We start from the raw sequence: 26813 nt of genomic DNA, 5'->3' as shown, positions 1-26813 counted from the left end.
AAATGGCCGAATTCACACGTTTTCCGAAAATCGCACATTTAATAGGATACAAATTGCTGTAAAAATCACACCTTTTGCCTCTAAAATCGCACATTTACCAAATGTTACCAAATATTGCAAAAAAAGTAGACCATTGAGATCTGTGCATGGTTCTGTCTAAAGAAAATTTGAAAAAGTTAAAATTATTTAACAAAATGGTATAAACACCATTTATACCATCGCATAAATAGCCCTGGGCTCATTGAGCCAGACCTGGTTCCAAAAATATGGGGTACAAAAATCGTAGGGGTACCCCGTATTTCTGAAACCAGCCCCAGACTCGGACCGGTCCTGGTTCCAAAAATATATCCCCAATAAATGAGTCCCCCGAGGCTTCATCCATCCAGGGCTGAAGCCCGGGGCTGTCCCCGGCGTCCCTGGGTGGTGGACCCCGGGCTGATACGCGTAAATTTTTTTCTTTTTTGTGATTTTGAAAACTGCGATAATGTGCGCTTTCGGAACCTTACTAAAAATAGCATCCTATTAAATCTCGTCCAAGATCTCTACAGACAGAACTGACAGCATTATTAATGTCTACCTGACACATGCCATAAATGCTTCAGCATTAGCAGAGATAGAATTAGCAATCACAACATACAACTAGGAGAATGAAAATGGCTTTACCAGTTAAACTCGGTCCTCATTACCCCACGCAGTGCATGTTTTGCAGGTCTTCTCGCAGAATCACAAGTAAAATAATTAGCTTCACATGTGGATCTTTTAAAATATGTCTGTGAGAAATGAATGCACCTGTCGGGTGACCTGGAAAACGTAAACTGTATGGGGTCCTGAGGACCGAGTTTAAGAACCCCTGCTTTAAAGTATTGAAAAAGCATTAAATGAATTAGATCTCTCTTATATTAGCTATATTACAGTGGCGTAACTATAGCTCCGCAGCCCCCGCGGTGGCGGGGGGGGGCGCAGAGAAATTGGGGGCGCCACCGGGGGGCTGCGGGGCTATAGTTACCCGCGGTCTGCGTCTCGCCCGGCTCTCTGTCGGGACCTTCCTGACGTCACGGTCCCGGCCGGCTCCTGCTGCAATGAAGGGGCGTAACTAACTATTTATCGCCCCCCCCCCCCCCGCCGCACGTTTATTCGGCGCCCCCCCCACCTAACCTGCCCCCCCCCCCCTTCTTACCTGCGGTCTGCATCCGTCTCTCGCCCGGCTCTCTGTCGGGACCTTCCTGACGTCACGGTCCCGGCCGGCTCCTGCTGCTACAATGAAAACTGACAATTAGAAAATGGCTGCCCCCATACTGCAGACAGTTTTCTGTCTGCAGTATGGGGGCAGCCATTTTCTAAGAGGGTAAGAAGGGGGGGGCAGGTTAGGTGGGGGCGCCGAATAAACGTGCGGCGGGTTACGCCCCTGCTATATTATTAAAACATATGCATGGTAACGATGTTATCATGCATATCGTCTAGTGTGTACCCACTAGGTCATTAACTATATGCACTACCACAGGTCGTTAGCGACCGCCCTATCATCTCTGCATGCAGTCAAATCTGCCTATAGTATATCGTCAACAACAGCATGTTCAGCAGTGGTATCTTCCCCGAATGATTTAGTTCAGTGTTTAGGTGCTAGGTCAGTGATGCGAATTGCATAGCGTGGACCAAGTTTAACAGTGCAATGTTGCAGAGATAAATGATAAATTATGGGACTGTGATACAGGTCGAGTATCCCTTATCCGAAATGCTTGGGACCTGGTCCCCCGGCGGTCCACCAATGTACACAACATCCATGGCGGCCATCGGGTTCCATTTCCAGCAGTATCCCCGTTCCCAAGGATGCATTGCATGGGTAATGTCATAATGTCACCAGCACACCCACGCAATGCATTGTTGGGCCGGGGATGCCTCTAAAGACAATCCCGATGGCCTCCATGGAGGCCAGGGACATCAGGGGATCGCCTCGGGACCCAGTATGAAAAACAGTGCAGGGGGAGAGGAACCCCAAATTATTCTGAAAACCTACGGTTTCGGAATATTTCATTTTTCAGATATCCAGGTAACAGATACTTGACATGTTCTAATTATTTTTGATTGATACGTTTTTATGGAAGAGAAATAGACAGGATATACTATAAATATGAAAAAATTTATCATTCCGGGGAAAAGTCAACAGTCAGTAAATCGACAACAAAAACGTTCAACATACACAAGGTCGATGATACACAAGGACGATACAAGCAAAATGTCAACATATAAAAGGACCTTTTCGGCTTTTGACCTATTAACTGTCTACTTAGATATTGTCTGTCAGCCATCCAGATACCTTTTTCTCTAAACTACATCTCCTGTAATGGGTGCTGGGTTGAGCTCCTGATAATTCTCAAGATGTATTTATTTGACATACAGTATGGGTCCACCAACTACTGATTTATACCAAAACCAACATAGAGAGGAATAACAGGTTCCTGCCTCATAGTGCTTGTCTCTCAGGCTTAGCAAAGGAGCTTATGATGTACAATCCTATGTACTAACTGACAATCAAAGCACCAGCCCTTTTCTATATACAGTATGTGACGTATTGGAAGCACAGTATATCTGGTGCAGAAAGCATTTGGTATATAGTCATTGAGAACAGAACCATCACATCTATGGAGAATGGATGAAACTGTATCATTGTCTGCCAATTTCATTGCAAAATGGTCATCAAAATGCGAACAACAGCTTAAAAAAGCCAATATCAACTATCAAGGAAAGCACCGGGAAGACAAGCCAAGCCAATTCTAACTTTGATACTTATGTAATATCTGGACCAGAGGCAGAACTCTGGGAGGTAATGGAGGCATCTGCCGCCGGGCTCCTGCTCTCAAGGGGGCACCTCTCCACCACTGCCAGTTTTAATCCATTAATTGAAAGCCATCAAAATTGCTTCTGTGGCTGAGCTCTGAGACTATATATATTTTGAATAACGTGTGTGTGTGTGGGGGGGGGGCGCACCAATTTTCATCTTGCCTCCGGGCAACTGGGACAAACTTACGCCACTGATCTGGACTCCCGTTTTTCTTATGAGACCGCCAGTGGCGTAACTAAATACATGTGGGCCCCATAGCAAAAGTTTTCAAGGGCCCCTATTTATCACCTAATGCTTAAAAATGTATACAGCACATGATACTTTGACAGGAAAAGTGGGCCCTTTTCAGCTCTGGGCCCCATAGCAGCTGCACCCCCTGCACCTATGGTAGTTACGCCCTTGGAGACCGCGTCCCCTCGCGGGGCTCGCTGCGCTCACCACGCTTTGGGCACGTTGGCTCGCTGCGCTCGCCACACTATATAAAATCAACTCCATGCGTAGTTGGATAGTAGGGGTATGAAAAAATGGGGTGCATTTAACATGGGAGTTCAGATAATACATAAGTACCCTAACTTTATATGTGTGTAAATATTCATAAAAGACCAATAAAAGGTGCCTGAATCTGCAGGGCAGAGATGAAATGATCAAGAAACAGTCCTACCTGATCTGTCTGAGTCTTCACCTTGATTCACATGTTAGTACAGTGGTTCCCTTCCTGTCTGGCGCAGTACCTTGGGGTGCCTCGGGGCACTCGCAGAGGCGCCTGGGTTGGTGGTCTAGCACAATTTCATATTTTTTAGGGGGGGACAATATGTGTGTGTGTGTGGGGTCAAACATGAGCCGTGAGCCAGGTGGGGGCTGTTCGTGGAGAGCCGGGCAGGGGACGCAGAGAAGGGACCAGATAGCCGCGTATGGTAAGCTGGGCAGCGGGTGCACATAGGAAAAAAAACATACAAATGAATGGGCAGCCAGTGATTATCTGAGAGAGCTCTCAGCCAATCACTGGCTGCCCATTTGTTTGTATGGTTTTTTTTTCTTTCTAAAGCCGCCCGGATCCCCATACCCAGCTCTCTGGTGCCCTTGCAGCGTTCACCGCCCACTGCCTTTCTGCATCCCCTGCCCGCCTCCAGGCTTCACATAATATTTACCAAATCTCTGGTCCCCTCGTCACATTCACTACCCACTACCTCTTACCAAATCTTATGTGCAGCCCGTCCGACCTCCCGACTCTCAACCGTTGCGCACGGGACCACGCATCGGGTCGGACTGGATGTCTGCACATGCGATTTGAGCCGATTTCACGGCCCGATCCATCTGAATCGGCCTTAACTCACTGTTTCTTTTGAATTGTGAACTGTGCTGCACCCCACCCCATGGATCCGCCACTGCTGCCAACCATAAAATATGTGCACATCCAGGAGTGAATCCTGTCTCTCATCACATAACTGAACCAAAGGATGACGAATAGACACAATTTATTTAATATATATATATATATATATATATATATATATATATATATATATATATATATATATATATAACTTTTGGCCTAGGAAATAAAAAAATGATGCACTAGGATGCTGTGATTCAAAAAAGTTTGAGGACTACTCTGTCACTATAATACACTAGAGGGTGTCAATGTTTGTCTTTAAATAAACATAACATTTATATCACAGAAAGAACCCTAGTGGCTCAGCCTGTAGATGTACAGTTATTGACAAGATGTAATCCCAGCAACATTTATTGATAGACAGGCAAAAACATCCTTTTCCATTGTCATCCGTACAACACCCAGAACAATTCTCCATCCATAGATAGATTCAAAGGTTCTGCAGTCATTAGTCATTCAATGTCATATTTACGTCATGTGTCACAGCTTATTGGCTATGTATTATGAATATTGTCAGAATTTAAGCTAATTGTTTTAGCAGGGTAAGAGGAAATGTCTATGAATATACTCGGAGCAGTGTCACCCATGGGTTGTCCCTTGCCTAGATCTCTCTCAGCCTTGCCTAGATCTCTCTCAGATAAAACCCCTTCAGAATTTGTACATTGAACATTTGGTCCGTGGATGTTCTCCATGGATATTTATTAGGAACGGAGGATTGACACGGAACCTAAACCATGGGGACATTACATCTTATTCCGTTGACTTGGTTTCTTCTGTTGTTGGTTGGGCTTCTTGGGACAGGTAAGATACTAGATGCACTTTACAAATGGGTTTGTTGTAAAAAAAAATGTGGTGCCTACCAATGTACAGTGGATGAGATAAAAGTAATATATGTACAATTATGTAAAAAAATATATTGGGCGGTATTCAATGAGGCTGGTTCGCCAGGTTTTTATGGCGATTTTGTGCTGTAAGGCAAATTTCTGACTAAAACGGTGAATCACCCTATTCAATGACCAGATGGCGAATACATTTTAAGGTTTTTTTCGCCATGATTCACAGAGTAGCAATCGCTATCTTTTTATGGTGAAGTGGAAGGTGAACTTTTAAAATAAAGTGTTTTGTTTTTTACAATTGGTGTCAAAAAAATCTGGAATTTTATTCTGAGGAGGGGCATGCTATTTTTATTCATGTGCTGTAAGCACATGAATATATATTTAATTTAAAAAAAGTATATATATATATATATATTTTTTTTTACACAGAGCAGCTAGCAGGGGGCCGGAGCCGAGCCGCTCATTAGATATTCATATATTCACTTCACCCGATCATTACATATGCATGATCGGGTGTAGTGAATATACCCAGTCCCCTGCTGGCACCCCGGGGGGCAGCCTGTGCTGCCTGGCACCCGGGGAGCCCACCTCCCCCCCACAAACATTCTGGGGCAGGCAGGGAGACTTCCATCTCCCTGCCTGCCACCGTCCTCAGGCTCCCTGCGGCGTCCGCCGCAGAAGCTCAAATTCGCCGGTCAGGGGCAGCGAGCCCCTGACTCGTTGAATACCGGAGCCGGCGAGGCTCCGGAACGCGGCAAGCAGTGGCGAATGTGCAGAGAATCCTAAACAGGATTCGCTGCACGTCGCCAGTATTCACATTGAATACTGCCCATAGTATCCAATAAGTATATGGTGAACTATATATGAATGATTTATCTAAAGCCCCATACACACGTGGGCAATTTCAGCCACAATCATCAGGGATATGGTCAGCGACCATATCCCTGTGTGTACGGGTTTACTGTTGCCGGTAGTATGCTCCCACGACCAGCCCTGGGGTGGTCGCTGGTCGTAGGAGCATGCTCCTTCGACCAGCAGTTTCCCCCGGCAAAGAGTCTTGTTTTTATCGGCTACAATCTCTGGTCGCTGATGAAAACAGGACACTGAGCAATATATTGCTCAGCGATCATATTGCTCTGTGTGTATTGGGCTTAATACCTAACACAAGGGGTGAAATGTAATAGAATGAGAGAATCAAAAAGTGAGAGGTTTGGTAAGAAATCTCCAGTTTTTTTTAAAGCGGCAATCATTTACACTGCAAATCCAGTTTGATTTTGAAGTGTAAAAGATGGCCCCTTTAAAAAAAAAATTGGAGACTTCTTACCAAATCTCTCACTTTCTGAATCTCTATTCCTATTACATTTTACCCAATGTTTCAATTCTCTATAAGTACAATAGAATGCAATTTAACTGAGGCATACCTCCCAGAGATATTGGAGGCACCAGACTCTGGGTTCCTGCTGTCAAAGGGGCCCCAAGAATAGGGGGCAGCTGAACAAGGATAGATCTCTCTCTCTCTACTCAGTTCATAGAGATTTGCTACAGTCACCGCTGACTCACAAATCACCTTTGCCGTCCTATTGAGCTAAATATGAGATTGAAGATCAAAGTTCTCAAATAGTGATCTACAGCTCTGCTCTTATGTCTTAAAGAAAGGAGAGCAGAGGTTGTTTTAAGGAAATGCACTAATTGTTATAATCAAACTTTAAGGGGGGTTTAAAACTTGGAGACATATAGAATTGTGAGATACTGTACCAAGCAATCCGCTCCTGTAATTTCACAAACAAAGCTTATAACATGTATAGCAGGAGCTGATTGGCTGGTACTTTATCACGCTTTGATTTTTTTTTTAGACCCTCACAGGGCTCCATTAATTACTATTTGCAGCTAACACCCAGGGAAAAAAATCCTTAATGCCACATTTACAGTAGCTGCAATAGGGAATATTTATTCTCCCAGATGTACTATTAGCAAGTTGATGGGATATCAAAACATTTGCAAGCTGCATCCAGTGTTTTGTGTGTGTGTGTGTGTGTGTGTGTGTTGGTGGTGGTACTACCTACCACAGTATTTTGCCTTCGGGCACCTGGTATGAATTTTTTTTTAACTACAGTATGTACAGGTCTAGATTTTGTCTAATATGGGAGTATTTTCCCAAAGCATTCAATGATCTTTTGTCATTTAAAAGACGTGCTAGGAAAAGGATAGAAACATTATGGCAAACCTACAAGAACAATAATATACAGAGTGTTGGCCCCTACGCTGTTTTGGCAAACGTTCAAGGTAGTTATTAAGGGTGGTGTCATATCATATGTATCCCACAATAGACGAGAATTCTTATAATCCCTAATGTGGACAATATGCACTCATACCCTCCAACATTTTATGGGTAGAAATCGGCACACATTCGAGAAGGGGGCGTGGCCATGGATATAGTGGGCGTGGCCACACCCCCATTCCGAATGTTCACTGGGCATTTTGGCACCCCCCACCCTCCACGTCATCTACCACACGCACAGCAACACCGCAGGCACTGCTTACTGGTGGGTGTCTTGGGGAAAGAGAGTGCTTCTTCATCCGGCCACCAGCTCTTTTAAAATAAATCCTGACAGCCTGGGAGCTTGAAGTTCCTGGAGGGGAGGAGCTGCGCTGCGCACTGCAGATAATGGATGGAGTCATACTCGGGAGGCAGGCAAGGTTCCTGGCCGGCACCCGGCCCTTCTGTTAAGGTCGCGGGCAGATGACACTTCACGCCCACGACCAGACAACTTGAGCCCTGGCCCAGTCAGCATCACAGCCACCCAGCCCCCCTGTGGTCACGGTCGGATGTGACACATCACGCCCGCGACCAGAAACCGGCACCGGCACCCACAATCACGGAGCGGGAGCAACAGTGGATGCTGTTAAAGCTCCGCTCCTCCTTTCTTTGACCCCAGGAGCCGGACTCCAGAGACAATGGAGACAATCCCGACTCCATTGCCTCTGGCAGATAAAAACCGGTACAATCAGTACATCCGTTTTTAGCCGGTACAGACCGTTAAAAAACGGTACTGTACCGGCTAAATCGGTGCAGTTGGAGGGTATGTGCACTTACTACTTCTTGTACTATATAAATCTTTCCTAACACAAGGCCACAGAAAAGCTTATTTAGATCAAAAAATACACTTTGAAGGAATACTCACTGAGATGAGAGATCGATACATTTTTAACAAAGGGTTTCAATTCTATAAATATGGAAATAAAACTGGTAGATTATTATCTAATCTCTTAAAAGGGAACCATACTTCTGCTTACATATAGAAAATACGTACAGATACTGTACAGGCCATTTACAGAGTCAATTAAACAAATAGTTGAGGAATTTCGCACTCTCTACGCGGCACTATACACACCTTCTCATTCTGAAACTGCAAGGAGAGATGCTTTCGGAGCTGATAATTGTATTCCATCTTTATCAGTAGATGCGTCAACTTCTCTCATTGCCCCTATTACCAATACAGAAGTACAGTAAATAGTACCATACAAACATTAAAAATCCCCAGGCTCCGATGGATATACGGGAGAATGCTATAAATCTTTAGCCCCACAGGTAGTAGACACTTTGACAGACATGTATAACTCTATGGGCCTTATTCTGGTCTGTGCGGCCGTAGCCAAATATGCGGCCAGGACCGTGCGTCCTAAACCCCACCTTCCGTACGGATCGCTCACTCCGTCCGAATGCGGTAAGCCGCTGACCGCACAGAGCACGAGTGGATTTCTCATGTATACACCTCCTCCATCGAAACCATCGAATGCAGGACAGAGCGATCAGGCAGCTCCCGCGAGCTCAGACCACTCAGGCATTTCTCCGTGCAAAAGCAGGGATCTGGGCGGGCAGCTGACATCCAGCAATGTCATATGTCCGCCCCCTACACGTGCGTCACGGCCGCATTACCATACGTACGCCCAGCGGTTTCATGGGAACGCCCATGAAACGCGGGGCGTATGCATATGTTAATGAGGCCAAACAGCCCTTCACGCCCCTCTCCTCCCCCTGTTCGTAGTGTAAACAATTCATGCGGAATTTGGACGTATGTCCCTTTCGCACATGCGCAGATATGCCTCTGCACATGCGCAGACACAAAACATCGGCGGAACGAACGCACGCGGACATATCCGCACCAACCAGAATAAGGGCCTATGTTCACCACCTCACCTGGCTCCAATCGAGAGGGGGGAAGCTGCTTCCAAATGCCGCCATCCAGTGGCCTGAATATATTACAATGAAGATCCCCCCCTTCCCTTTTTCCTTCCCCTTCTTCCCTAAGTTATATGTAATGTTAGTCTTGTCCTAGGAGTAAAATGTCTAGACTTATTATATATTTCTATATGATGAAAAAGGGATATTACATCTTAATTGAAAATTTGTTGTATTGTAAAAGAGACCTCTTTGATGGAGACAGAAATATATGTTTAATCCTTTTTGTGGGAATGTTTGAAATCTTGATTAAGGATCTGAAACCTGTATTATTATCATAAACTTTAATAAGCAGATTTTAAAACATTGAAAAACGGTGCTAGATAAGGGATGGTTATCTGCTTTGAACACCTACCAGAGACAGCTCCAGAGGGGGGGCTGCAGAACAATTTAAATTTCAAAAAGGGGAGGCAGAGCAACTGTCATCAACTGCCATTCCAAATGGACTCACTGGCAGTGGGTGTTGTTTCGCAATTAGAATTTTGCTCTGTGCTGCAGCCCCATCTCTGGAGCCACCACTGATACCTACTCCATTTTATCTCTGTCCATTCTTACTACTTTTCCCACTCTGGCCAGAGCCAGATTAACAATAGGGAGGATGGAGCTTCAGCTCCAGGCCACCACATAAAAATAGGGCCATTGTTATGACAGCATGATGATCACCAGCAGGGCCGGACTGGCCATCTGGTACTTCTGGCAAATTCCAGAAGGGCCGATGGCCATGTGGGCCGAATTTGTCCTGGGCGAGCAGCCATCATACCCGCGACTGTAAGGATACTTCCGTCCTGCCTGCAGTCCACGCCCCGTGCAGCGCACACTCTTGCGTGTCCTCGCGCTCACCTGCCGGGCGCTGGCGCCAACCTCCTCGTCCTTCCACCATGTGCGATCATTCAGTGTGTCCGAGCAGCTGCTGCAACAGAGAGTGCGAGGAGAAGGCAGCTTACCCTGCCACCAACAAGCAGAGTAGCCTGGCAGGAGCAGGACCGCCCGGCATATGATCTATCTCCACTGAGTCCTGCCAGCCGGACAGTGTTTTGTCAGCTTTTAATATGTGCTCAGTCAGGTCTAAAAATATCTTTAGCAACAGTTATCTGTGCATTATTTAACTGTTGCTAAAGATAATTTTGTTCCATGGAATCTGGCTTTATTAATCGGGGGGAGCATCCTGTGGGGTCCTGTTATTATTATTATACCGGGGGAGCAACCTGTTGGGTGCTGTTATTATACAGGGAGAACAGCCTGTTGTGTTCTGTTATTATACAGGGGGAGCAGCCTGTGGGTTCCAGATTGTGTCATATTCTGTAATGGGCATCACGGTGTGTTCCATAATGTGTAATGCCTCCTTTTTCTGATGCCACGCCTCCTTTCCATGAGACCACGCCCCTTTTCACCTACTACAGGTGGGCCTGTGTGCTCAAAATGCCAGGGCAGATTTCTGCTCCCAGTCCGGCCCTGATCACCAGACAGACTACAGCTGGCCATAAATCATAAATATTACAACTGCATTCCTATTTTACACATTTATGCAATGTTGTACTTTTATATATTTAGGGAGACACGGGGGCTTATAGTGTATGGTTCTAGATGCCAACATGGCATTGGTCTTACCACCTCCATTTCTCATAATAGGCACATGAGTAAAGAGGGCCCTGCTCGTGAGAGCTTACAATCAAAAGGGGAGGGGCAGACAAATGGGTGAATTGTGGCTTTTGTCATGGCCCCTGGTTTAAATAGTTCTCTTCTTCACCACTCCAAGTCCTCAGTATTCCAGCGTTATGGATAAAGAGGTGTGGTTGTCAGTAGTTCAGTGTTATGGATAAAGAGGTGTGGTTGTCTGTAGTACAGCATTATGGATAAAGAGGTGTGGTTCTCAGTATTCCAGCATTATGGATAAAGAGGTGTGGTTCTCAGTATTCCAGCGTTATGGATATAGAGGTATGGTTCTCAGTATTCCAGCTATATGGATAAAGACACGTGGTTGTCAGTAGTTCAGTGTTATGGATAAAGAGGTGTGGTTCTCAGTAGTCCAGCGTTATGGATAAAGAGGTGTGGTTCTCTGTAGTCCAGCATTATGGATAAAGAGTGTGGTTCTCAGTATTCCAGCGATAAGGATAAAGAGGTGTGGTTCTCTGTAGTTCAGTGTTATGGATAAAGAGGTGTGGTTCTCAGTATTCCAGCATTATGGATATAGAGGTGTGGTCCTCAGTATTCCAGCATTATGGATATAGAGGTATGGTTCTCAGTAGTCCAGCATTATGGATAAAGAGGTGTGGTTGTCAGCAGTTCAGTGTTATGGATAAAGAGGTGTGGTTCTCAGTAGTCCAGCGTTATGGATAAATAAGTGTGGTTCTCAGTAGTCCAGCGTTATGGATAAAGAGGTGTGGTTCTCAGTAGTCCAGCGTTATGGATAAAGAGGTGTGGTTGTCTGTAGTCCAGCATTATGGATAAAGAGTGTGGTTCTCAGTATTCCAGCGATAAGCATAAAGAGGTGTGGTTGTCAGTAGTTCAGTGATATGGATAAAGAGTTGTGGTCCTCAGTATTCCAGTGTTATGGATATAGAGTTGTGGTCCTCAGTATTCCAGTGTTATGGATATAGAGTTGTGGTCCTCAGTATTCCAGCATTATGGATATAGAGGTGTGTTCCTCAGTATTCCAGCATTATGGATATAGAGGTGTGGTTGTCATGTGCAGGGCAGCCATTGTATGGATCCCAGTGGCTATGTATGATGTCACACAGCCACCATGCACCTACACCCCCCCCCCCGAACACCTGAAAATGGTCAGTTGCCATCCTTGCTATGGTCTGTCACTGCTCCTCCACACTCTGTGGACTGCAGTAGCATTTTTCGCACTTTATTAGATCTGTGTTTGCGGCTGAATCAGGTCCTTTATTCATAAAGTTCCAATTCTGAGAACCGCACCTCTTTATCCATAATGTTCAAATATTGAGAACCGCACCTATATATCCTTAATGTTCCAATACTATAAACTACAGCTCGTTATCCATAACATTCTAAAATTGAGAACAACACCTCTTTATCCATAAAATTCCAATGCTACGACCAAAGACCTATTTATCCATAACGTTCCAATGCTACGACCAAAGACCTCTTTATCCATAACGTTCCAATGCTACGACCAAAGACCTCTTTATCCATAACGTTCCAATGCTACGACCAAAGACCTCTTTATCCATAACGTTCCAATGCTACGACCAAAGACCTCTTTATCCATAACGTTCCAATGCTACGACCAAAGACCTCTTTATCCATAACGTTCCAATGCTACGACCAAAGACCTCTTTATCCATAACGTTCCACTGCTACGACCAAAGACCTCTTTATCCATAACGTTCCAATGCTACGACCAAAGACCTCTTTATCCATAACGTTCCAATGCTACGACCAAAGACCTCTTTATCCATAACGTTCCAATGCTACGACCAAAGACCTCTTTATCCATACTGTTCCAATGCTACGACCAAAGACCTCTTTATCCATAACGTTCCAATGCTACGAACAAAGACCTCTTTATCCATAACTTTCCAATGCTACGACCAAAGACCTCTTTATCCATAACGTTCCAATGCTACGACCAAAGACCTCTTTATCCATAACGTTCCAATGCTACGACCAAAGACCTCTTTATCCATAACGTTCCAATGCTACGACCAAATACCTCTTTATACTTAATGTTCCAATACTAAGAGCCACACATCTTTATCCAAATGTTCCAGTACTGTGGACCACGCGTCTTTACCCATAATGCTCTCATACTGAGGACCGCACCTCTTTATCCATAAAGTCCCAAAATGTATCCAAATGTTTTTAATAATAATCTCATATTATGGACTCTTTTCAAGACCCAAAATCAGTTACAAAGTCACAGATCTTTGCAAATGTCCATGATTTAGATGTATTTGTTTTCAGTGGTAAAGACAATACATTAAAAAAAAAAAGTATTTAAAGTATTCATTGGGTGAGATTTAACGCCGCCTAAGTTCAGAGGCAATGCGAGATGTCCGCCGAATTCAGACTTTTTTTTTTAAGGGGAATTAACTTACAGGGCAAGGTTTTGCCCTGTAAGTTAATTACCCTTTAAAAAAGTGTGAGTTTGGCGGACATCTCGCACTGCCTCTGAACTTAGGCGGCGTTAAATCTCGCCCTATATATTTGAACTGGCAATCATGAGGCTGTTCCCGAATTTTGCCGCTGGGGGCATGGCCAGTGTTCTGTGAGCCACTGGCCATGCTCCCATTCTCCAGGAATGTGCACAGCCTCTATTTACAGCTGACAGTCAGAGGGACTCCCAACTGTCCCCCACCACAGGACACTGCGGTGGGGGGTGTCAAAGTCCAAAAAGAAGGGTTTGTCCCACGGTAATCGGGAAAGTTGTGAGGTATGCATTTTTATTTCTCCTAAACCATGACCTATTAAATAATGTGGGAGAAAATGCTCTGTTCCCGGACTTCAATGTTCATATATGATTGCTGTCACCTGTGTTGCAGAGTATTATTTCCCACAGCAACTTAAAGACTAAGGGGTGGATGTACTAGCCAATCAGCTCCTAACTGCCATGTCACAGGCAGTGTTTGAAAAATAGAAGTTTGAAGCTGATTGGCTGGTACTCTCCATATTGGACATTATTCAGGTCTGTTCACTGCTAGCCTGCGTTTGCCTGGGAACCGATGTTTTGTTAGTGTGCACGTGTATACGCAGGGTGCGTGCACCCACAGGGAACATACTGTTCGCCCGGTGCACGCACCCTACACAACGGGAGGGGGGCAGAGAGAGGCGTGGGGGGTCCGGCAGCACCGTTAGCATATTGGAACGCCCAACATTTCATGGGCATTCCATCAAAAGATGTGGGAGGTTCCTTCTGCCCTGTGAATGGATGTTACTGTGTAACATCTATTCGCAAGCCCTTGCGAGTGAGTCACCTTTGCGATTGGGTGGCGGCAGCCAACCATTCGCAAGGCAGGGTTTGGTGGACTCCCAAGGCTTGCGAATTTCTCCATTATCTCCATATAAGGCTTAGTACCTCAGCCCCTTAGTATTAATGTTGCTGTGGAAAATAATACTCTGCAACAAAGGCGATGACAATCGTAAATGAACATGGAACTTTGGGGCTGATTCTGCAGAGTTCGCTAAGCAACCGTCATGCAGCAGACGCAAAGTCTCCGACATGTATCAGGAATGTATTGTGTATTCCTAGAGGGAAGGGGTAATTAGATGCACTGTGACCTGGGCATTATGGGTGGTTGTGAGAGTGTGGTGGAGGGGGGTGCAGTCAATTTACTGACAGTCAGAATGCCTGCGGTCAAAACATGATCATGTTGATTTTTTGACATGTCGACATTTTAAATCAGCAGCTATACAACCAATATAACTCCAGAAAGGGAAAAGTACAAGGTCATCTCACAAACTGAATCACAAAAGATTTAGGGGCCCATTTATCAAGTAACATTTGCGGCTAAATCCAAGAAAAAAAAAAACGTTTTCGGGGGTTAACCGCAAATAATATGTATCACTGAAATGTATTAAAGGGGGACCGCAGCAGGAATCTCCGATCCCTGCTGCGATCCTCCCTGCAGCGCCGAAGGACGCATCCCCCATAGGTTTCTATGGGGGATGCGAAGCTGCCTGATGTATCAACATCGGGCAGCCCAGCATCGCACCCCTGGGCTATCGCCATTCTGTTATAGCGATATCCCATTGTAGCCTATGGCTACGTGATCGCACTGTGAGAGGGGCAGTGCGGTCACAGAGGTCGGCGGGGGTCAGCGCATAACCACGCATGCGCAGACCCCTCGGCTTCCGGGTCAGGGCTTCGCAGGGACGGGCTCCTCTTGGATAATTGATACATCCAGGCGGTATCAGATGATACTGCAATGCGATGCCCGGCGGTGTTATCACGCTGGCATTACAATACAATGATAAATGCGCCCCTTAAAGCTCTATGAAACATTTCTACTCTACAAAATCATATTTGTAAGAATAATTAATAAAGATGATTAAGCAATCTTGGTGACCTAGACCAGGGGATTTAGGGGAAAACTTGGAAGAGACATTTATTAATAATTATAAAATTGCTTATGATGAAATATTTTATATTCTCAATTTTCTTATAATTGTAAACATTTTTTCAATGCAGCCTCCATTAACGGTCTCACTACAAACGCAACATCTGCTACAGTCACTATAACAGGAATCACTACTGCAGGACCCACTACTACAGCAACCACTAGTACTGCAACTCCCACTACTACAGCAACCACTAGTACTGCAGCACCCACTACTACAGCAACCACTAGTACTGCAGCACCCACTACTACTGCAGCAACCACTACTACTGCAGCAACCACTACTACTGCAGCTCCAACTACTACAGCAACCACTAGTACTACAGCTCCCACTACTACAGCAACCACTAGTACTGCAGCACCCACTACTACAGCAACCACTAGTACTGCAGCACCCACTACTACTGCAGCAACCACTACTGCAGCAACCACTACTACTGCAGCTCCCACTACTACAGCAACCACTAGTACTGCAGCTCCCACTACTACAGCAACCACTAGTACTGCAGCACCCACTACTACTGCAGCAACCACTACTGCAGCAACCACTACTACTGCAGCTCCCACTACTACAGCAACCACTACTACTGCAGCTCCCACTACTACAGCAACCACTACTACTGCAGCACCCACTACTACTGCAGCAACCACTACTACTACAGCACCCACTACTACTGCAGCTCCCACTACTACAGCAACCACTACTACTGCAGCTCCCACTACTACAGCAACCACTACTACTGCAGCACCCACTACTACTGCAGCAACCACTACTACTACAGCACCCACTACTACTGCAGCTCCCACTACTACAGCAACCACTACTACTGCAGCTCCCACTACTACTGCAACGACTACTGCAGCTCAGACTACTACAGCAACCACTACTACTGAAGCATCCACTACTACAGCAACCACTACTACTGCAGCTCCCACTACTACAGCAGGACTCACTACTACAGCAACCACTAGTACTGCAGCTCCCACTACTACAGCAACAACTACTACTTCAGCTCCCACTACTGCAGCAGAAACCACTACTACTGCAGCTCCCTCTACTACAGCAACCACTACTGTAGCCCCCACTACTACAGCAACCACTAGTACTGCAGCTCCCACTACTACAGCAACAACTACTACAGCAGCTCCCACTACTACAGCAGCACCCACTACTACTGCAATCACTACTACTGCAGCAACCACTACAACTGCAGCTCCCACTACTACAGCAACGACTAGTACTGCAGCTCCCACTACTACAGAAACAACTACTACTGCAGCTCCCACTACTACAGCAGCACCCACTACTACAGCAACCATTAGTACTGCAGCTCCCACTACTACAGCAACCACTACTACTGCAGCTCCCACTACTACAGCAACCACTAGTACTGCAGCTTCCACTACTACAGCAAAAACTACTACTGCAGCTCCCAGTACTACAGCAGCACCCACTACTACTGCAGCAACCACTACTACAGCAGCACCCTCTACTACTGCAGCAACCACCACTACTGCAGCTCCCACTACTACAGCAGGACCCACTACTACAGCAACCACTAGTACTGCAGCTCCCACTACTACAGCAGCACCCACTACTACTGCAACCACTACTACTACTACTACTGCAGCAACCACTACTACTGCAGCAACCACTACTACTGCAGCTCCCACTACTACAGCAACCACTACTGCAGCCCCCACTACTACTGCAGCTCCTACTACTACAGCAACCACTAGTATTGCAGCTCCCACTACTACAGCAACAACTACTACTGCAGCTCCCACTACTACAGCAGCACCCACTACTACTGCAACCACTACTACTGCAGCAATCACTACTACTGCAGCTCCCACTACTACAGCAACGACTACTACTGCAGCTCCCACTACTACAGCAACAACTACTACTGCAGCTCCCACTACTACAGCAGCACCCACTACTACAGCAACCACTAGTGCTGCAGCTCCCAATACTACAGCAACCACTACTACTGCAGCTCCCACTACTACAGCAACCACTACTACTGCAGCAACCACTACTACTGCAGCTCCCACTACTACAGCAACCACTAGTACTGCAGCTTCCACTACTACAGCAACAACTACTACTGCAGCCCCCACTTCTACAGCAGCTCCCACTACTACTGCAGCAACCACTACTACAGCAACCACTACTACTGCAGCACCCACTACTACTGCAGCAACCACTACTACTACAGCACCCACTACTACTGCAGCTCCCACTACTACAGCAACCACTACTACTGCAGCTCCCACTACTACAGCAACCACTACTACTGCGGCTCCCACTACTACAGCAACAACTACTACTGAAGCTCCAACTACTACAGCAGCACCCACTACTACTGCAGTAACCACTACTACTGCAGTAACCACTACTACTACAGCGACCACTACTACAGCAACCACTACTACTACAGCACCCACTACGACTGCAGCTCTCACTACTGCAGCAACCACTACTACAGCAGGACCCACTACTACAGCAGCACCCACTACTACAGCAACTACAACTACTGCAGCTCCCACTACAATAGCAACCACTACCACTACTGCTGCTACAACTACTACAGCAACCACTACTACTGCTGCTCCCACTACTACAGCAACCACTACCACTACTGCTGCTCCAACTACTACAGCAACCACTACTACTGCTGCTCCCACTACCACAGCAATCATTACCACTACTGCTGCTCCAACTACAACTACAGCAACCACTACCACTACTGCTGCTACAACTACTACAGCAACCACTACTACTGCTGCTCCCACTACCACAGCAATCATTACCACAACTGCTGCTCCAACTACAACTACAGCAACCACTATTACTACTGCTGCTCCAACTACTACAGCAACCACTACTACTGCTGCTCCCACTACTACAGCAACCACTACCACTACTGCTGCTCCAACTACAACTACAGCAACCACTACCACTACTGCTGCTCCAACTACTACATCAACTACCACTACTGCAGCTCTTACTACTACAGCAACGACTACTGCTGCTCCAACTACTACAGCAACAACTACTACTGCAGCTCCAACTACTACAGCAACAACTACCACTACTGCTGTTCCAACTACTACAGCAACAACTACCACTACTGCAGCTCCAACTACTACAGCAACAACTACCACTACTGCAGCTCCCAGTACTACTGCAACAACTACCACTACTGCAGCTCCCACTACTACTGCAACAACTACCAATACTGCAGCTCCCACTAGTACAGCAACAACTACCACTACTGCTGTTCCCACTACTACAACAACTACCACTACTGCTGCTCCCACTACCACTGAAACAACTACCACTACTGCAGAACCCACTACTACAGGAACGACTACAACTACTACTGCTCCCACTACCACAGCAACAACTACTACTGCAGCTCCCACAACTACAGCAACAACTACCACTACTGCAGCTCTCACTACTACAGCAACAACTACCACTACTGCAGCTCCCACTACTACAGCAACAACTACCACTACTGCAGCTCCCACTACTACAGCAACAACTACCATTACTACTGCTCCCACTACCACAGAAACAACTACAAGTAATGCAGCTCCCACTACTACTGCAACAACTACCACTACTGCAGCTCCCACTACTACTGCAACAAGTACCACTACTGCTGCTCCCACTACCACTGCAACAACTACCACTACTGCTGCTCCCACTACCACTGCAACAACTACCAGTACTGCAGCTTCCACTACTACTGCAACAACTACCACTACTACTGCAGCTCCCACTAGTACAGCAACAACTTCCACTACTGTAGCCCCCACTACTACAGGAACAACTACAACTACTACTGCGCCCACTTCTACTGCAGCTCCTACTACTACTACTACAGCAACAACTACTACTACTGCTGCTCCCACTACTACAGCAACAACTACCACTACTGCAGATCCCACTACTACAATAACGACTACGACTACTGCTGCTCCAACTACTACAGCAACCACTACTACTGCTGCTCCCACTACTACAGCAACCACTACCACTACTGCTGCTCCAACTACAACTACAGCAACCACTACCACTACTGCTGCTCCAACTACTACATCAACTACCACTACTGCAGCTCTTACTACTACAGCAACGACTACTGCTGCTCCAACTACTACAGCAACAACTACCACTACTGCAGAACCCACTACTACAGGAACAACTACAACTACTACTGCTCCAACTACCACAGCAACAACTACTACTGCAGCTCCCACTATTACAGCAACAACTACCACTACTGATGCTCCAACTACTACAGCAACAACTACCACTACTGCAGCTCCCACTACTACTGCAACAACTACCACTACTGCAGCTCCCACTACTACTGCAACAACTACCACTACTGCTGCTCCCACTACCACAGCAACAACTACCACTACTGCTGCTCCCACTACCACAGCAACAACTACCACTACTGCAGTTCCCACTAGTATAGCAACAACTACCACTACTGCTGCTCCCACTACCACAGCAGCAACTGCCAGTACTGCAGCTCCCACTACTACTGCAACAACTACCACTACTGCAGCTCCCACTACTACTGCAACAACTACCACTACTGCAGCTCCCACTACCACAGCAACAACTACCACTACTGCAGCTCCCACTACCACAGCAACAACTACCACTACTGCAGCTCCCACTACTACTGCAACAACTACCACTACTGCAGCTCCAACTACTACAGCTACAACTACCACTACTGCAGCTCCCACTACTACTGCAACAACTACCACTACTGCAGCTCCCACTACCACAGCAACAACTACCACTACTGCTGCTCCCACTACCACAGCAACAACTACCACTACTGCAGTTCACACTAGTACAGCAACAACTACCACTACTGCAGCTCCCACTACCACAGCAACAACTACCAGTACTGCAGCTCCCACTACACCTGCAACAACTACCACTACTGCTGTTCCCACTACCACAGCAACAACTACCAGTACCACAGCTCCCACAACTACTGCAACAACTACCACTACTGCAGCTCCCACTACTATTGCATCAACTACCACTACCGCTGTTCCCACTACTACAGCAACAACTAGCACTACTGCTGTTCCCACTACCACAGCAACAACTACCACTACTGCAGCCCCCACTACTATTGCAACAACTACCACTACTGCAGCTCCCACAACTACAGAAACTACCAGTCCTGCTGCTCCCACTACCACAGCAACAACTACCAGTACTACAGCTCCCACTACTACTGCAACAACTACCACCACTGCAGCTCCCACTACTACTGCAACAACTACCACTGCTGCTAATCCCACTACCACAGCAACAACTACCACTACTGCTGCTCCCACTACCACAGCAACAACTACCACTAATGCAGCTCCAACAACTACAGCTACCTCTACTGCAGCTCCCACTACTACTGCAACAACTACCACTACTGCAGCTCCCACTACTACTGCAACAACTACCACTACTGCAGCTCCCACTACCACAGCAACAACTACCACTTCTGCTGCTCCCACTACCACAGCAACAACTACCAGTACCACAGCTCCCACAACTACTGCAACAACTACCACTACTGCAGCTCCCACTACTACTGCAACAACTACCACTACGGCTGTTCCCACTACAACAGCAACAACTAGCACTACTGCTGTTCCCACTACCACAGCAACAACTACCACTACTGCCGCCCCCACTACTTCTGCAACAACTACCACTACTGCTGCTCCCACAACTACAGAAACTACCAGTACTGCTGCTCCCACTACCATAGCAACAACTACCACTACTGCAGCTCCCACTACTGCAACAACTACCACTACTGCAGCTCCCACTACTACTGCAACAACTACCACTGCTGCTAATCCCACTACCACAGCAACAACAACCACTACTGCAGCTCCGACTACTACTGCAACAACTACCACTACTCCTGCTCCCACTACCACAGCAACAACTACCACTACTGCTGTTACCACTACCACAGCAACAACTACCACTACAGCAGTTCCCACTAGTACAGCAACAACTACCACTACTGCTGCTCCCACTTCCACAGCAACAACTACCATCACTGCAGCTCCCACTACTACTGCAACAACTACCACTACTGCAGCTCCCACTGCTACTGCAACAACTACCACTACTGCAGCTCCCACTACTACAGCAACCACTACCACTACTGCTGCTGCAACTACTACAGCAACAACTACCACTACTGCAGCTCCCACTACTACAGCAACCACTACCACTACTGCTGCTGCAACTACTACAGCAACAACTACCACTACTGCAGCTCCCACTACTCCTGCAACAACTACCACTGCTGCTAATCCCACTACCACAGCAACAACAACCACTACTGCAGCTCCCACTACTACTGCAACAACTACCACTACTCCTGCTCCCACTACCACAGCAACAACTACCACTACTGCTGGTACCACTACCACAGCAACAACTACCAATACAGCAGTTCCCACTAGTACAGCAACAACTACCACTACTGCTGCTCCCACTTCCACAGCATCATCTACCAGTACTGCAGCTCCCACTACTACTGCAACAACTACCACTACTGCAGCTCCCACTACTACTGCAACAACTACCACTACTGCAGCTCCCACTACCACAGCAACAACTACCAGTACTGCAGCTCCCACTACACCTGCAACAACTACCACTACTGCTGTTCCCACTACCACAGCAACAACTACCAGTACCACAGCTCCCACAACTACGGCAACAACTACCACTACTGCAGCTCCCACTACTATTGCATCAACTACCACTACCGCTGTTCCCACTACTACAGCAACAACTAGCACTACTGCTGTTCCCACTACCACAGCATCAACTACCATCACTGCAGCTCCCACTACTACTGCAACAACTACCACTACTGCAGCTCCCACTACTACTGCAACAACTACCACTACTGCTGCTGCAACGACTACAGCAACAACTACCACTCCTGCAGCTCCCACTACTACAGCAACCACTACCACTACTGCTGATGCAACTACTACAGCAACAACTACCACTAATGCAGCTCCCACTACTACTGCAACAACTACCACTGCTGCTAATCCCACTACCACAGCAACAACAACCACTACTGCAGCTCCCACTACTACTGCAACAACTACCACTACTCCTGCTCCCACTACCACAGCAACAACTACCACTACTGCTGTTACCACTACCACAGCAACAACTACCAATACAGCAGTTCCCACTAGTACAGCAACAACTACCACTACTGCTGCTCCCACTTCCACAGCATCATCTACCAGTACTGCAGCTCCCACTACTACTGCAACAACTACCACTACTGCAGCTCCCACTACTACTGCAACAACTACCACTACTGCAGCTCCCACTACCACAGCAACAATTACCACTACTGCAGCACCCACTACCACAGCAACAACTACCACTACTACAGCTCCCACTACTACTGCAACAACTACCACTACTGCAGCTCCAACTACTACAGCAACAACTACCACTACAGCAGCTCCCACTAATACTGCAACAACTACCACTACTGCAGCTCCCACTACTACAGCAACCACTACCACTACTGCTGCTGCAACTACTACAGCAACAACTACCACTACTGCAGCCCCCACTACGACAGGAACAACTACAACTAATACGGCTCCAACTACCACAGCAACTACTACTACTGCTCCAACTACTACAGCAACAACTACCACTACTGCAGTTCCCGCTAGTACAGCAACAACTACCACTACTGCAGCTCCCACTACCACAGCAACAACTACCAGTACTGCAGCTCCCACTACACCTGCAACAACTACCACTACTGCTGTTCCCACTACCACAGCAACAACTACCAGTACCACAGCTCCCACAACTACTGCAACAACTACCACTACTGCAGCTCCCACTACTATTGCATCAACTACCACTACCGCTGTTCCCACTACTACAGCAACAACTAGCACTACTGCTGTTCCCACTACCACAGCAACAACTACCACTACTGCAGCCCCCACTACTACTGCAACAACTACCACTACTGCAGCTCCCACAACTACAGAAACTACCAGTACTGCTGCTCCCACTACCACAGCAACAACTACCACTACTGCAGCTCCCACTACTGCAACAACTACCACTACTGCAGCTCCCACTACTACTGCAACAACTACCACTGCTGCTAATCCCACTACCACAGCAACAACAACCACTACTGCAGCTCCCACTACTACTGCAACAACTACCATTACTCCTGCTCCCACTACCACAGCAACAACTACCACTACTGCTGCTCCAACTACTACAGCAACAACTACTACTGCAGCTCCAACTACTACAGCAACAACTACCACTACTGCTGTTCCAACTACTACAGCAACAACTACCACTACTGCGGCTCCCACTACCACAGCAACAACTACCACTACTGCAGCTCCCACTACTAATACAACAACTACCACTACTGCAGCTCCCCCTACCACAAGAACAACTACTACTACTACTGCTCCCACTACTACAGCAGCAACTACAACTACTGCAGCTCCAACTACTGCAGCAACAACTACCACTACTGCTGCTCCCACTACCACAGCAACAACTACCACAACTGCAGCTCCGACTACTACTGCAACATCTACCACTACTGCAGCTCCCACTACTACAGCAACCACTAGCACTACTGCAGCTCCCACTACTACAGCAACCACTACTGCTGCTTCAACTACTACAGCAACCACTACCACTACTGCAGCTATCACTACAACAGGAACAACTACAACTACAACTGCTCCAACTACTACAGCAACAACTACTGTAGCTCTCACTACCACTAATACTGCTCCTACTACTACAGGAATAACTACAACTACTACTACTCCAACTACCACAGCAACAATTACTACTGTTCCTACTACTACAGCCACAACTATGACTACTACTGCTCACTCTACTACAGCAACAATTACCACTACTGCAGCTCCCACTACTACTGCAACAACTACCACTACTGCAGCTCCCACTACCACAGCAACAACTACCAGTACTGCAGCTCCCACTACACCTGCAACAACTACCACTACTGCTGTTCCCACTACCACAGCAACAACTACCAGTACCACAGCTCCCACAACTACTGCAACAACTACCACTACTGCAGCTCCCACTACTATTGCATCAACTACCACTACCGCTGTTCCCACTACTACAGCAACAACTAGCACTACTGCTGTTCCCACTACCACAGCATCAACTACCATCACTGCAGCTCCCACTACTACTGCAACAACTACCACTACTGCAGCTCCCACTACTACTGCAACAACTACCACTACTGCTGCTGCAACTACTACAGCAACAACTACCACTCCTGCAGCTCCCACTACTACAGCAACCACTACCACTACTGCTGATGCAACTACTACAGCAACAACTACCACTACTGCAGCTCCCACTACTACTGCAACAACTACCACTGCTGCTAATCCCACTACCACAGCAACAACAACCACTACTGCAGCTCCCACTACTACTGCAACAACTACCACTACTCCTGCTCCCACTACCACAGCAACAACTACCACTACTGCTGTTACCACTACCACAGCAACAACTACCAATACAGCAGTTCCCACTAGTACAGCAACAACTACCACTACTGCTGCTCCCACTTCCACAGCATCATCTACCAGTACTGCAGCTCCCACTACTACTGCAACAACTACCACTACTGCAGCTCCCACTACTACTGCAACAACTACCACTACTGCAGCTCCCACTACCACAGCAACAATTACCACTACTGCAGCACCCACTACCACAGCAACAACTACCACTACTACAGCTCCCACTACTACTGCAACAACTACCACTACTGCAGCTCCAACTACTACAGCAACAACTACCACTACAGCAGCTCCCACTAATACTGCAACAACTACCACTACTGCAGCTCCCACTACTACAGCAACCACTACCACTACTGCTGCTGCAACTACTACAGCAACAACTACCACTACTGCAGCCCCCACTACTACAGGAACAACTACAACTAATACGGCTCCAACTACCACAGCAACTACTACTACTGCTCCAACTACTACAGCAACAACTACCACTACTGCAGTTCCCGCTAGTACAGCAACAACTACCACTACTGCAGCTCCCACTACCACAGCAACAACTACCAGTACTGCAGCTCCCACTACACCTGCAACAACTACCACTACTGCTGTTCCCACTACCACAGCAACAACTACCAGTACCACAGCTCCCACAACTACTGCAACAACTACCACTACTGCAGCTCCCACTACTATTGCATCAACTACCACTACCGCTGTTCCCACTACTACAGCAACAACTAGCACTACTGCTGTTCCCACTACCACAGCAACAACTACCACTACTGCAGCCCCCACTACTACTGCAACAACTACCACTACTGCAGCTCCCACAACTACAGAAACTACCAGTACTGCTGCTCCCACTACCACAGCAACAACTACCACTACTGCAGCTCCCACTACTGCAACAACTACCACTACTGCAGCTCCCACTACTACTGCAACAACTACCACTGCTGCTAATCCCACTACCACAGCAACAACAACCACTACTGCAGCTCCCACTACTACTGCAACAACTACCATTACTCCTGCTCCCACTACCACAGCAACAACTACCACTACTGCTGCTCCAACTACTACAGCAACAACTACTACTGCAGCTCCAACTACTACAGCAACAACTACCACTACTGCTGTTCCAACTACTACAGCAACAACTACCACTACTGCGGCTCCCACTACCACAGCAACAACTACCACTACTGCAGCTCCCACTACTAATACAACAACTACCACTACTGCAGCTCCCCCTACCACAGGAACAACTACTACTACTACTGCTCCCACTACTACAGCAGCAACTACAACTACTGCAGCTCCAACTACTGCAGCAACAACTACCACTACTGCTGCTCCCACTACCACAGCAACAACTACCACAACTGCAGCTCCGACTACTACTGCAACATCTACCACTACTGCAGCTCCCACTACTACAGCAACCACTAGCACTACTGTAGCTCCCACTACTACAGCAACCACTACTGCTGCTTCAACTACTACAGCAACCACTACCACTACTGCAGCTATCACTACAACAGGAACAACTACAACTGCTCCAACTACTACAGCAACAACTACTGTAGCTCTCACTACCACTAATACTGCTCCTACTACTACAGGAATAACTACAACTACTACTACTCCAACTACCACAGCAACAATTACTACTGTTCCTACTACTACAGCCACAACTATGACTACTACTGCTCACTCTACTACAGCAACAATTACCACTACTGCA

At 47.0% G+C, this 26813-nt stretch overlaps 1 protein-coding gene across 1 annotated transcript; it reads left to right on the top strand.

Moving 5' to 3' along the window:
* Window positions 1–14404: 14404 nt before the first annotated feature.
* On the top strand, window positions 14405–26529 carry LOC146036959 (uncharacterized). Its single transcript, XM_083160789.1, has 11 exons — window positions 14405–14495; window positions 15463–15555; window positions 16738–17130; window positions 17224–17349; window positions 18607–18987; window positions 19033–19350; window positions 19432–19938; window positions 21211–21453; window positions 21604–24555; window positions 25393–26150; window positions 26329–26529. Exons 1-11 carry the CDS (start codon window positions 14405–14407, stop codon window positions 26527–26529), a joined length of 6063 nt encoding a protein of 2020 aa, XP_083016915.1.
* The last annotated feature ends 284 nt before the right edge of the window (window positions 26530–26813 follow it).

This window comes from Crinia signifera, chromosome 9, assembly GCF_055691185.1.
Source record: "Crinia signifera chromosome 9, ASM5569118v1, whole genome shotgun sequence".
NCBI lineage: Eukaryota > Metazoa > Chordata > Amphibia > Anura > Myobatrachidae > Crinia > Crinia signifera.
The sequence above is the reverse complement of the archived record's forward strand: the minus strand, read 5'-3'. Positions and strand labels throughout refer to the sequence as shown.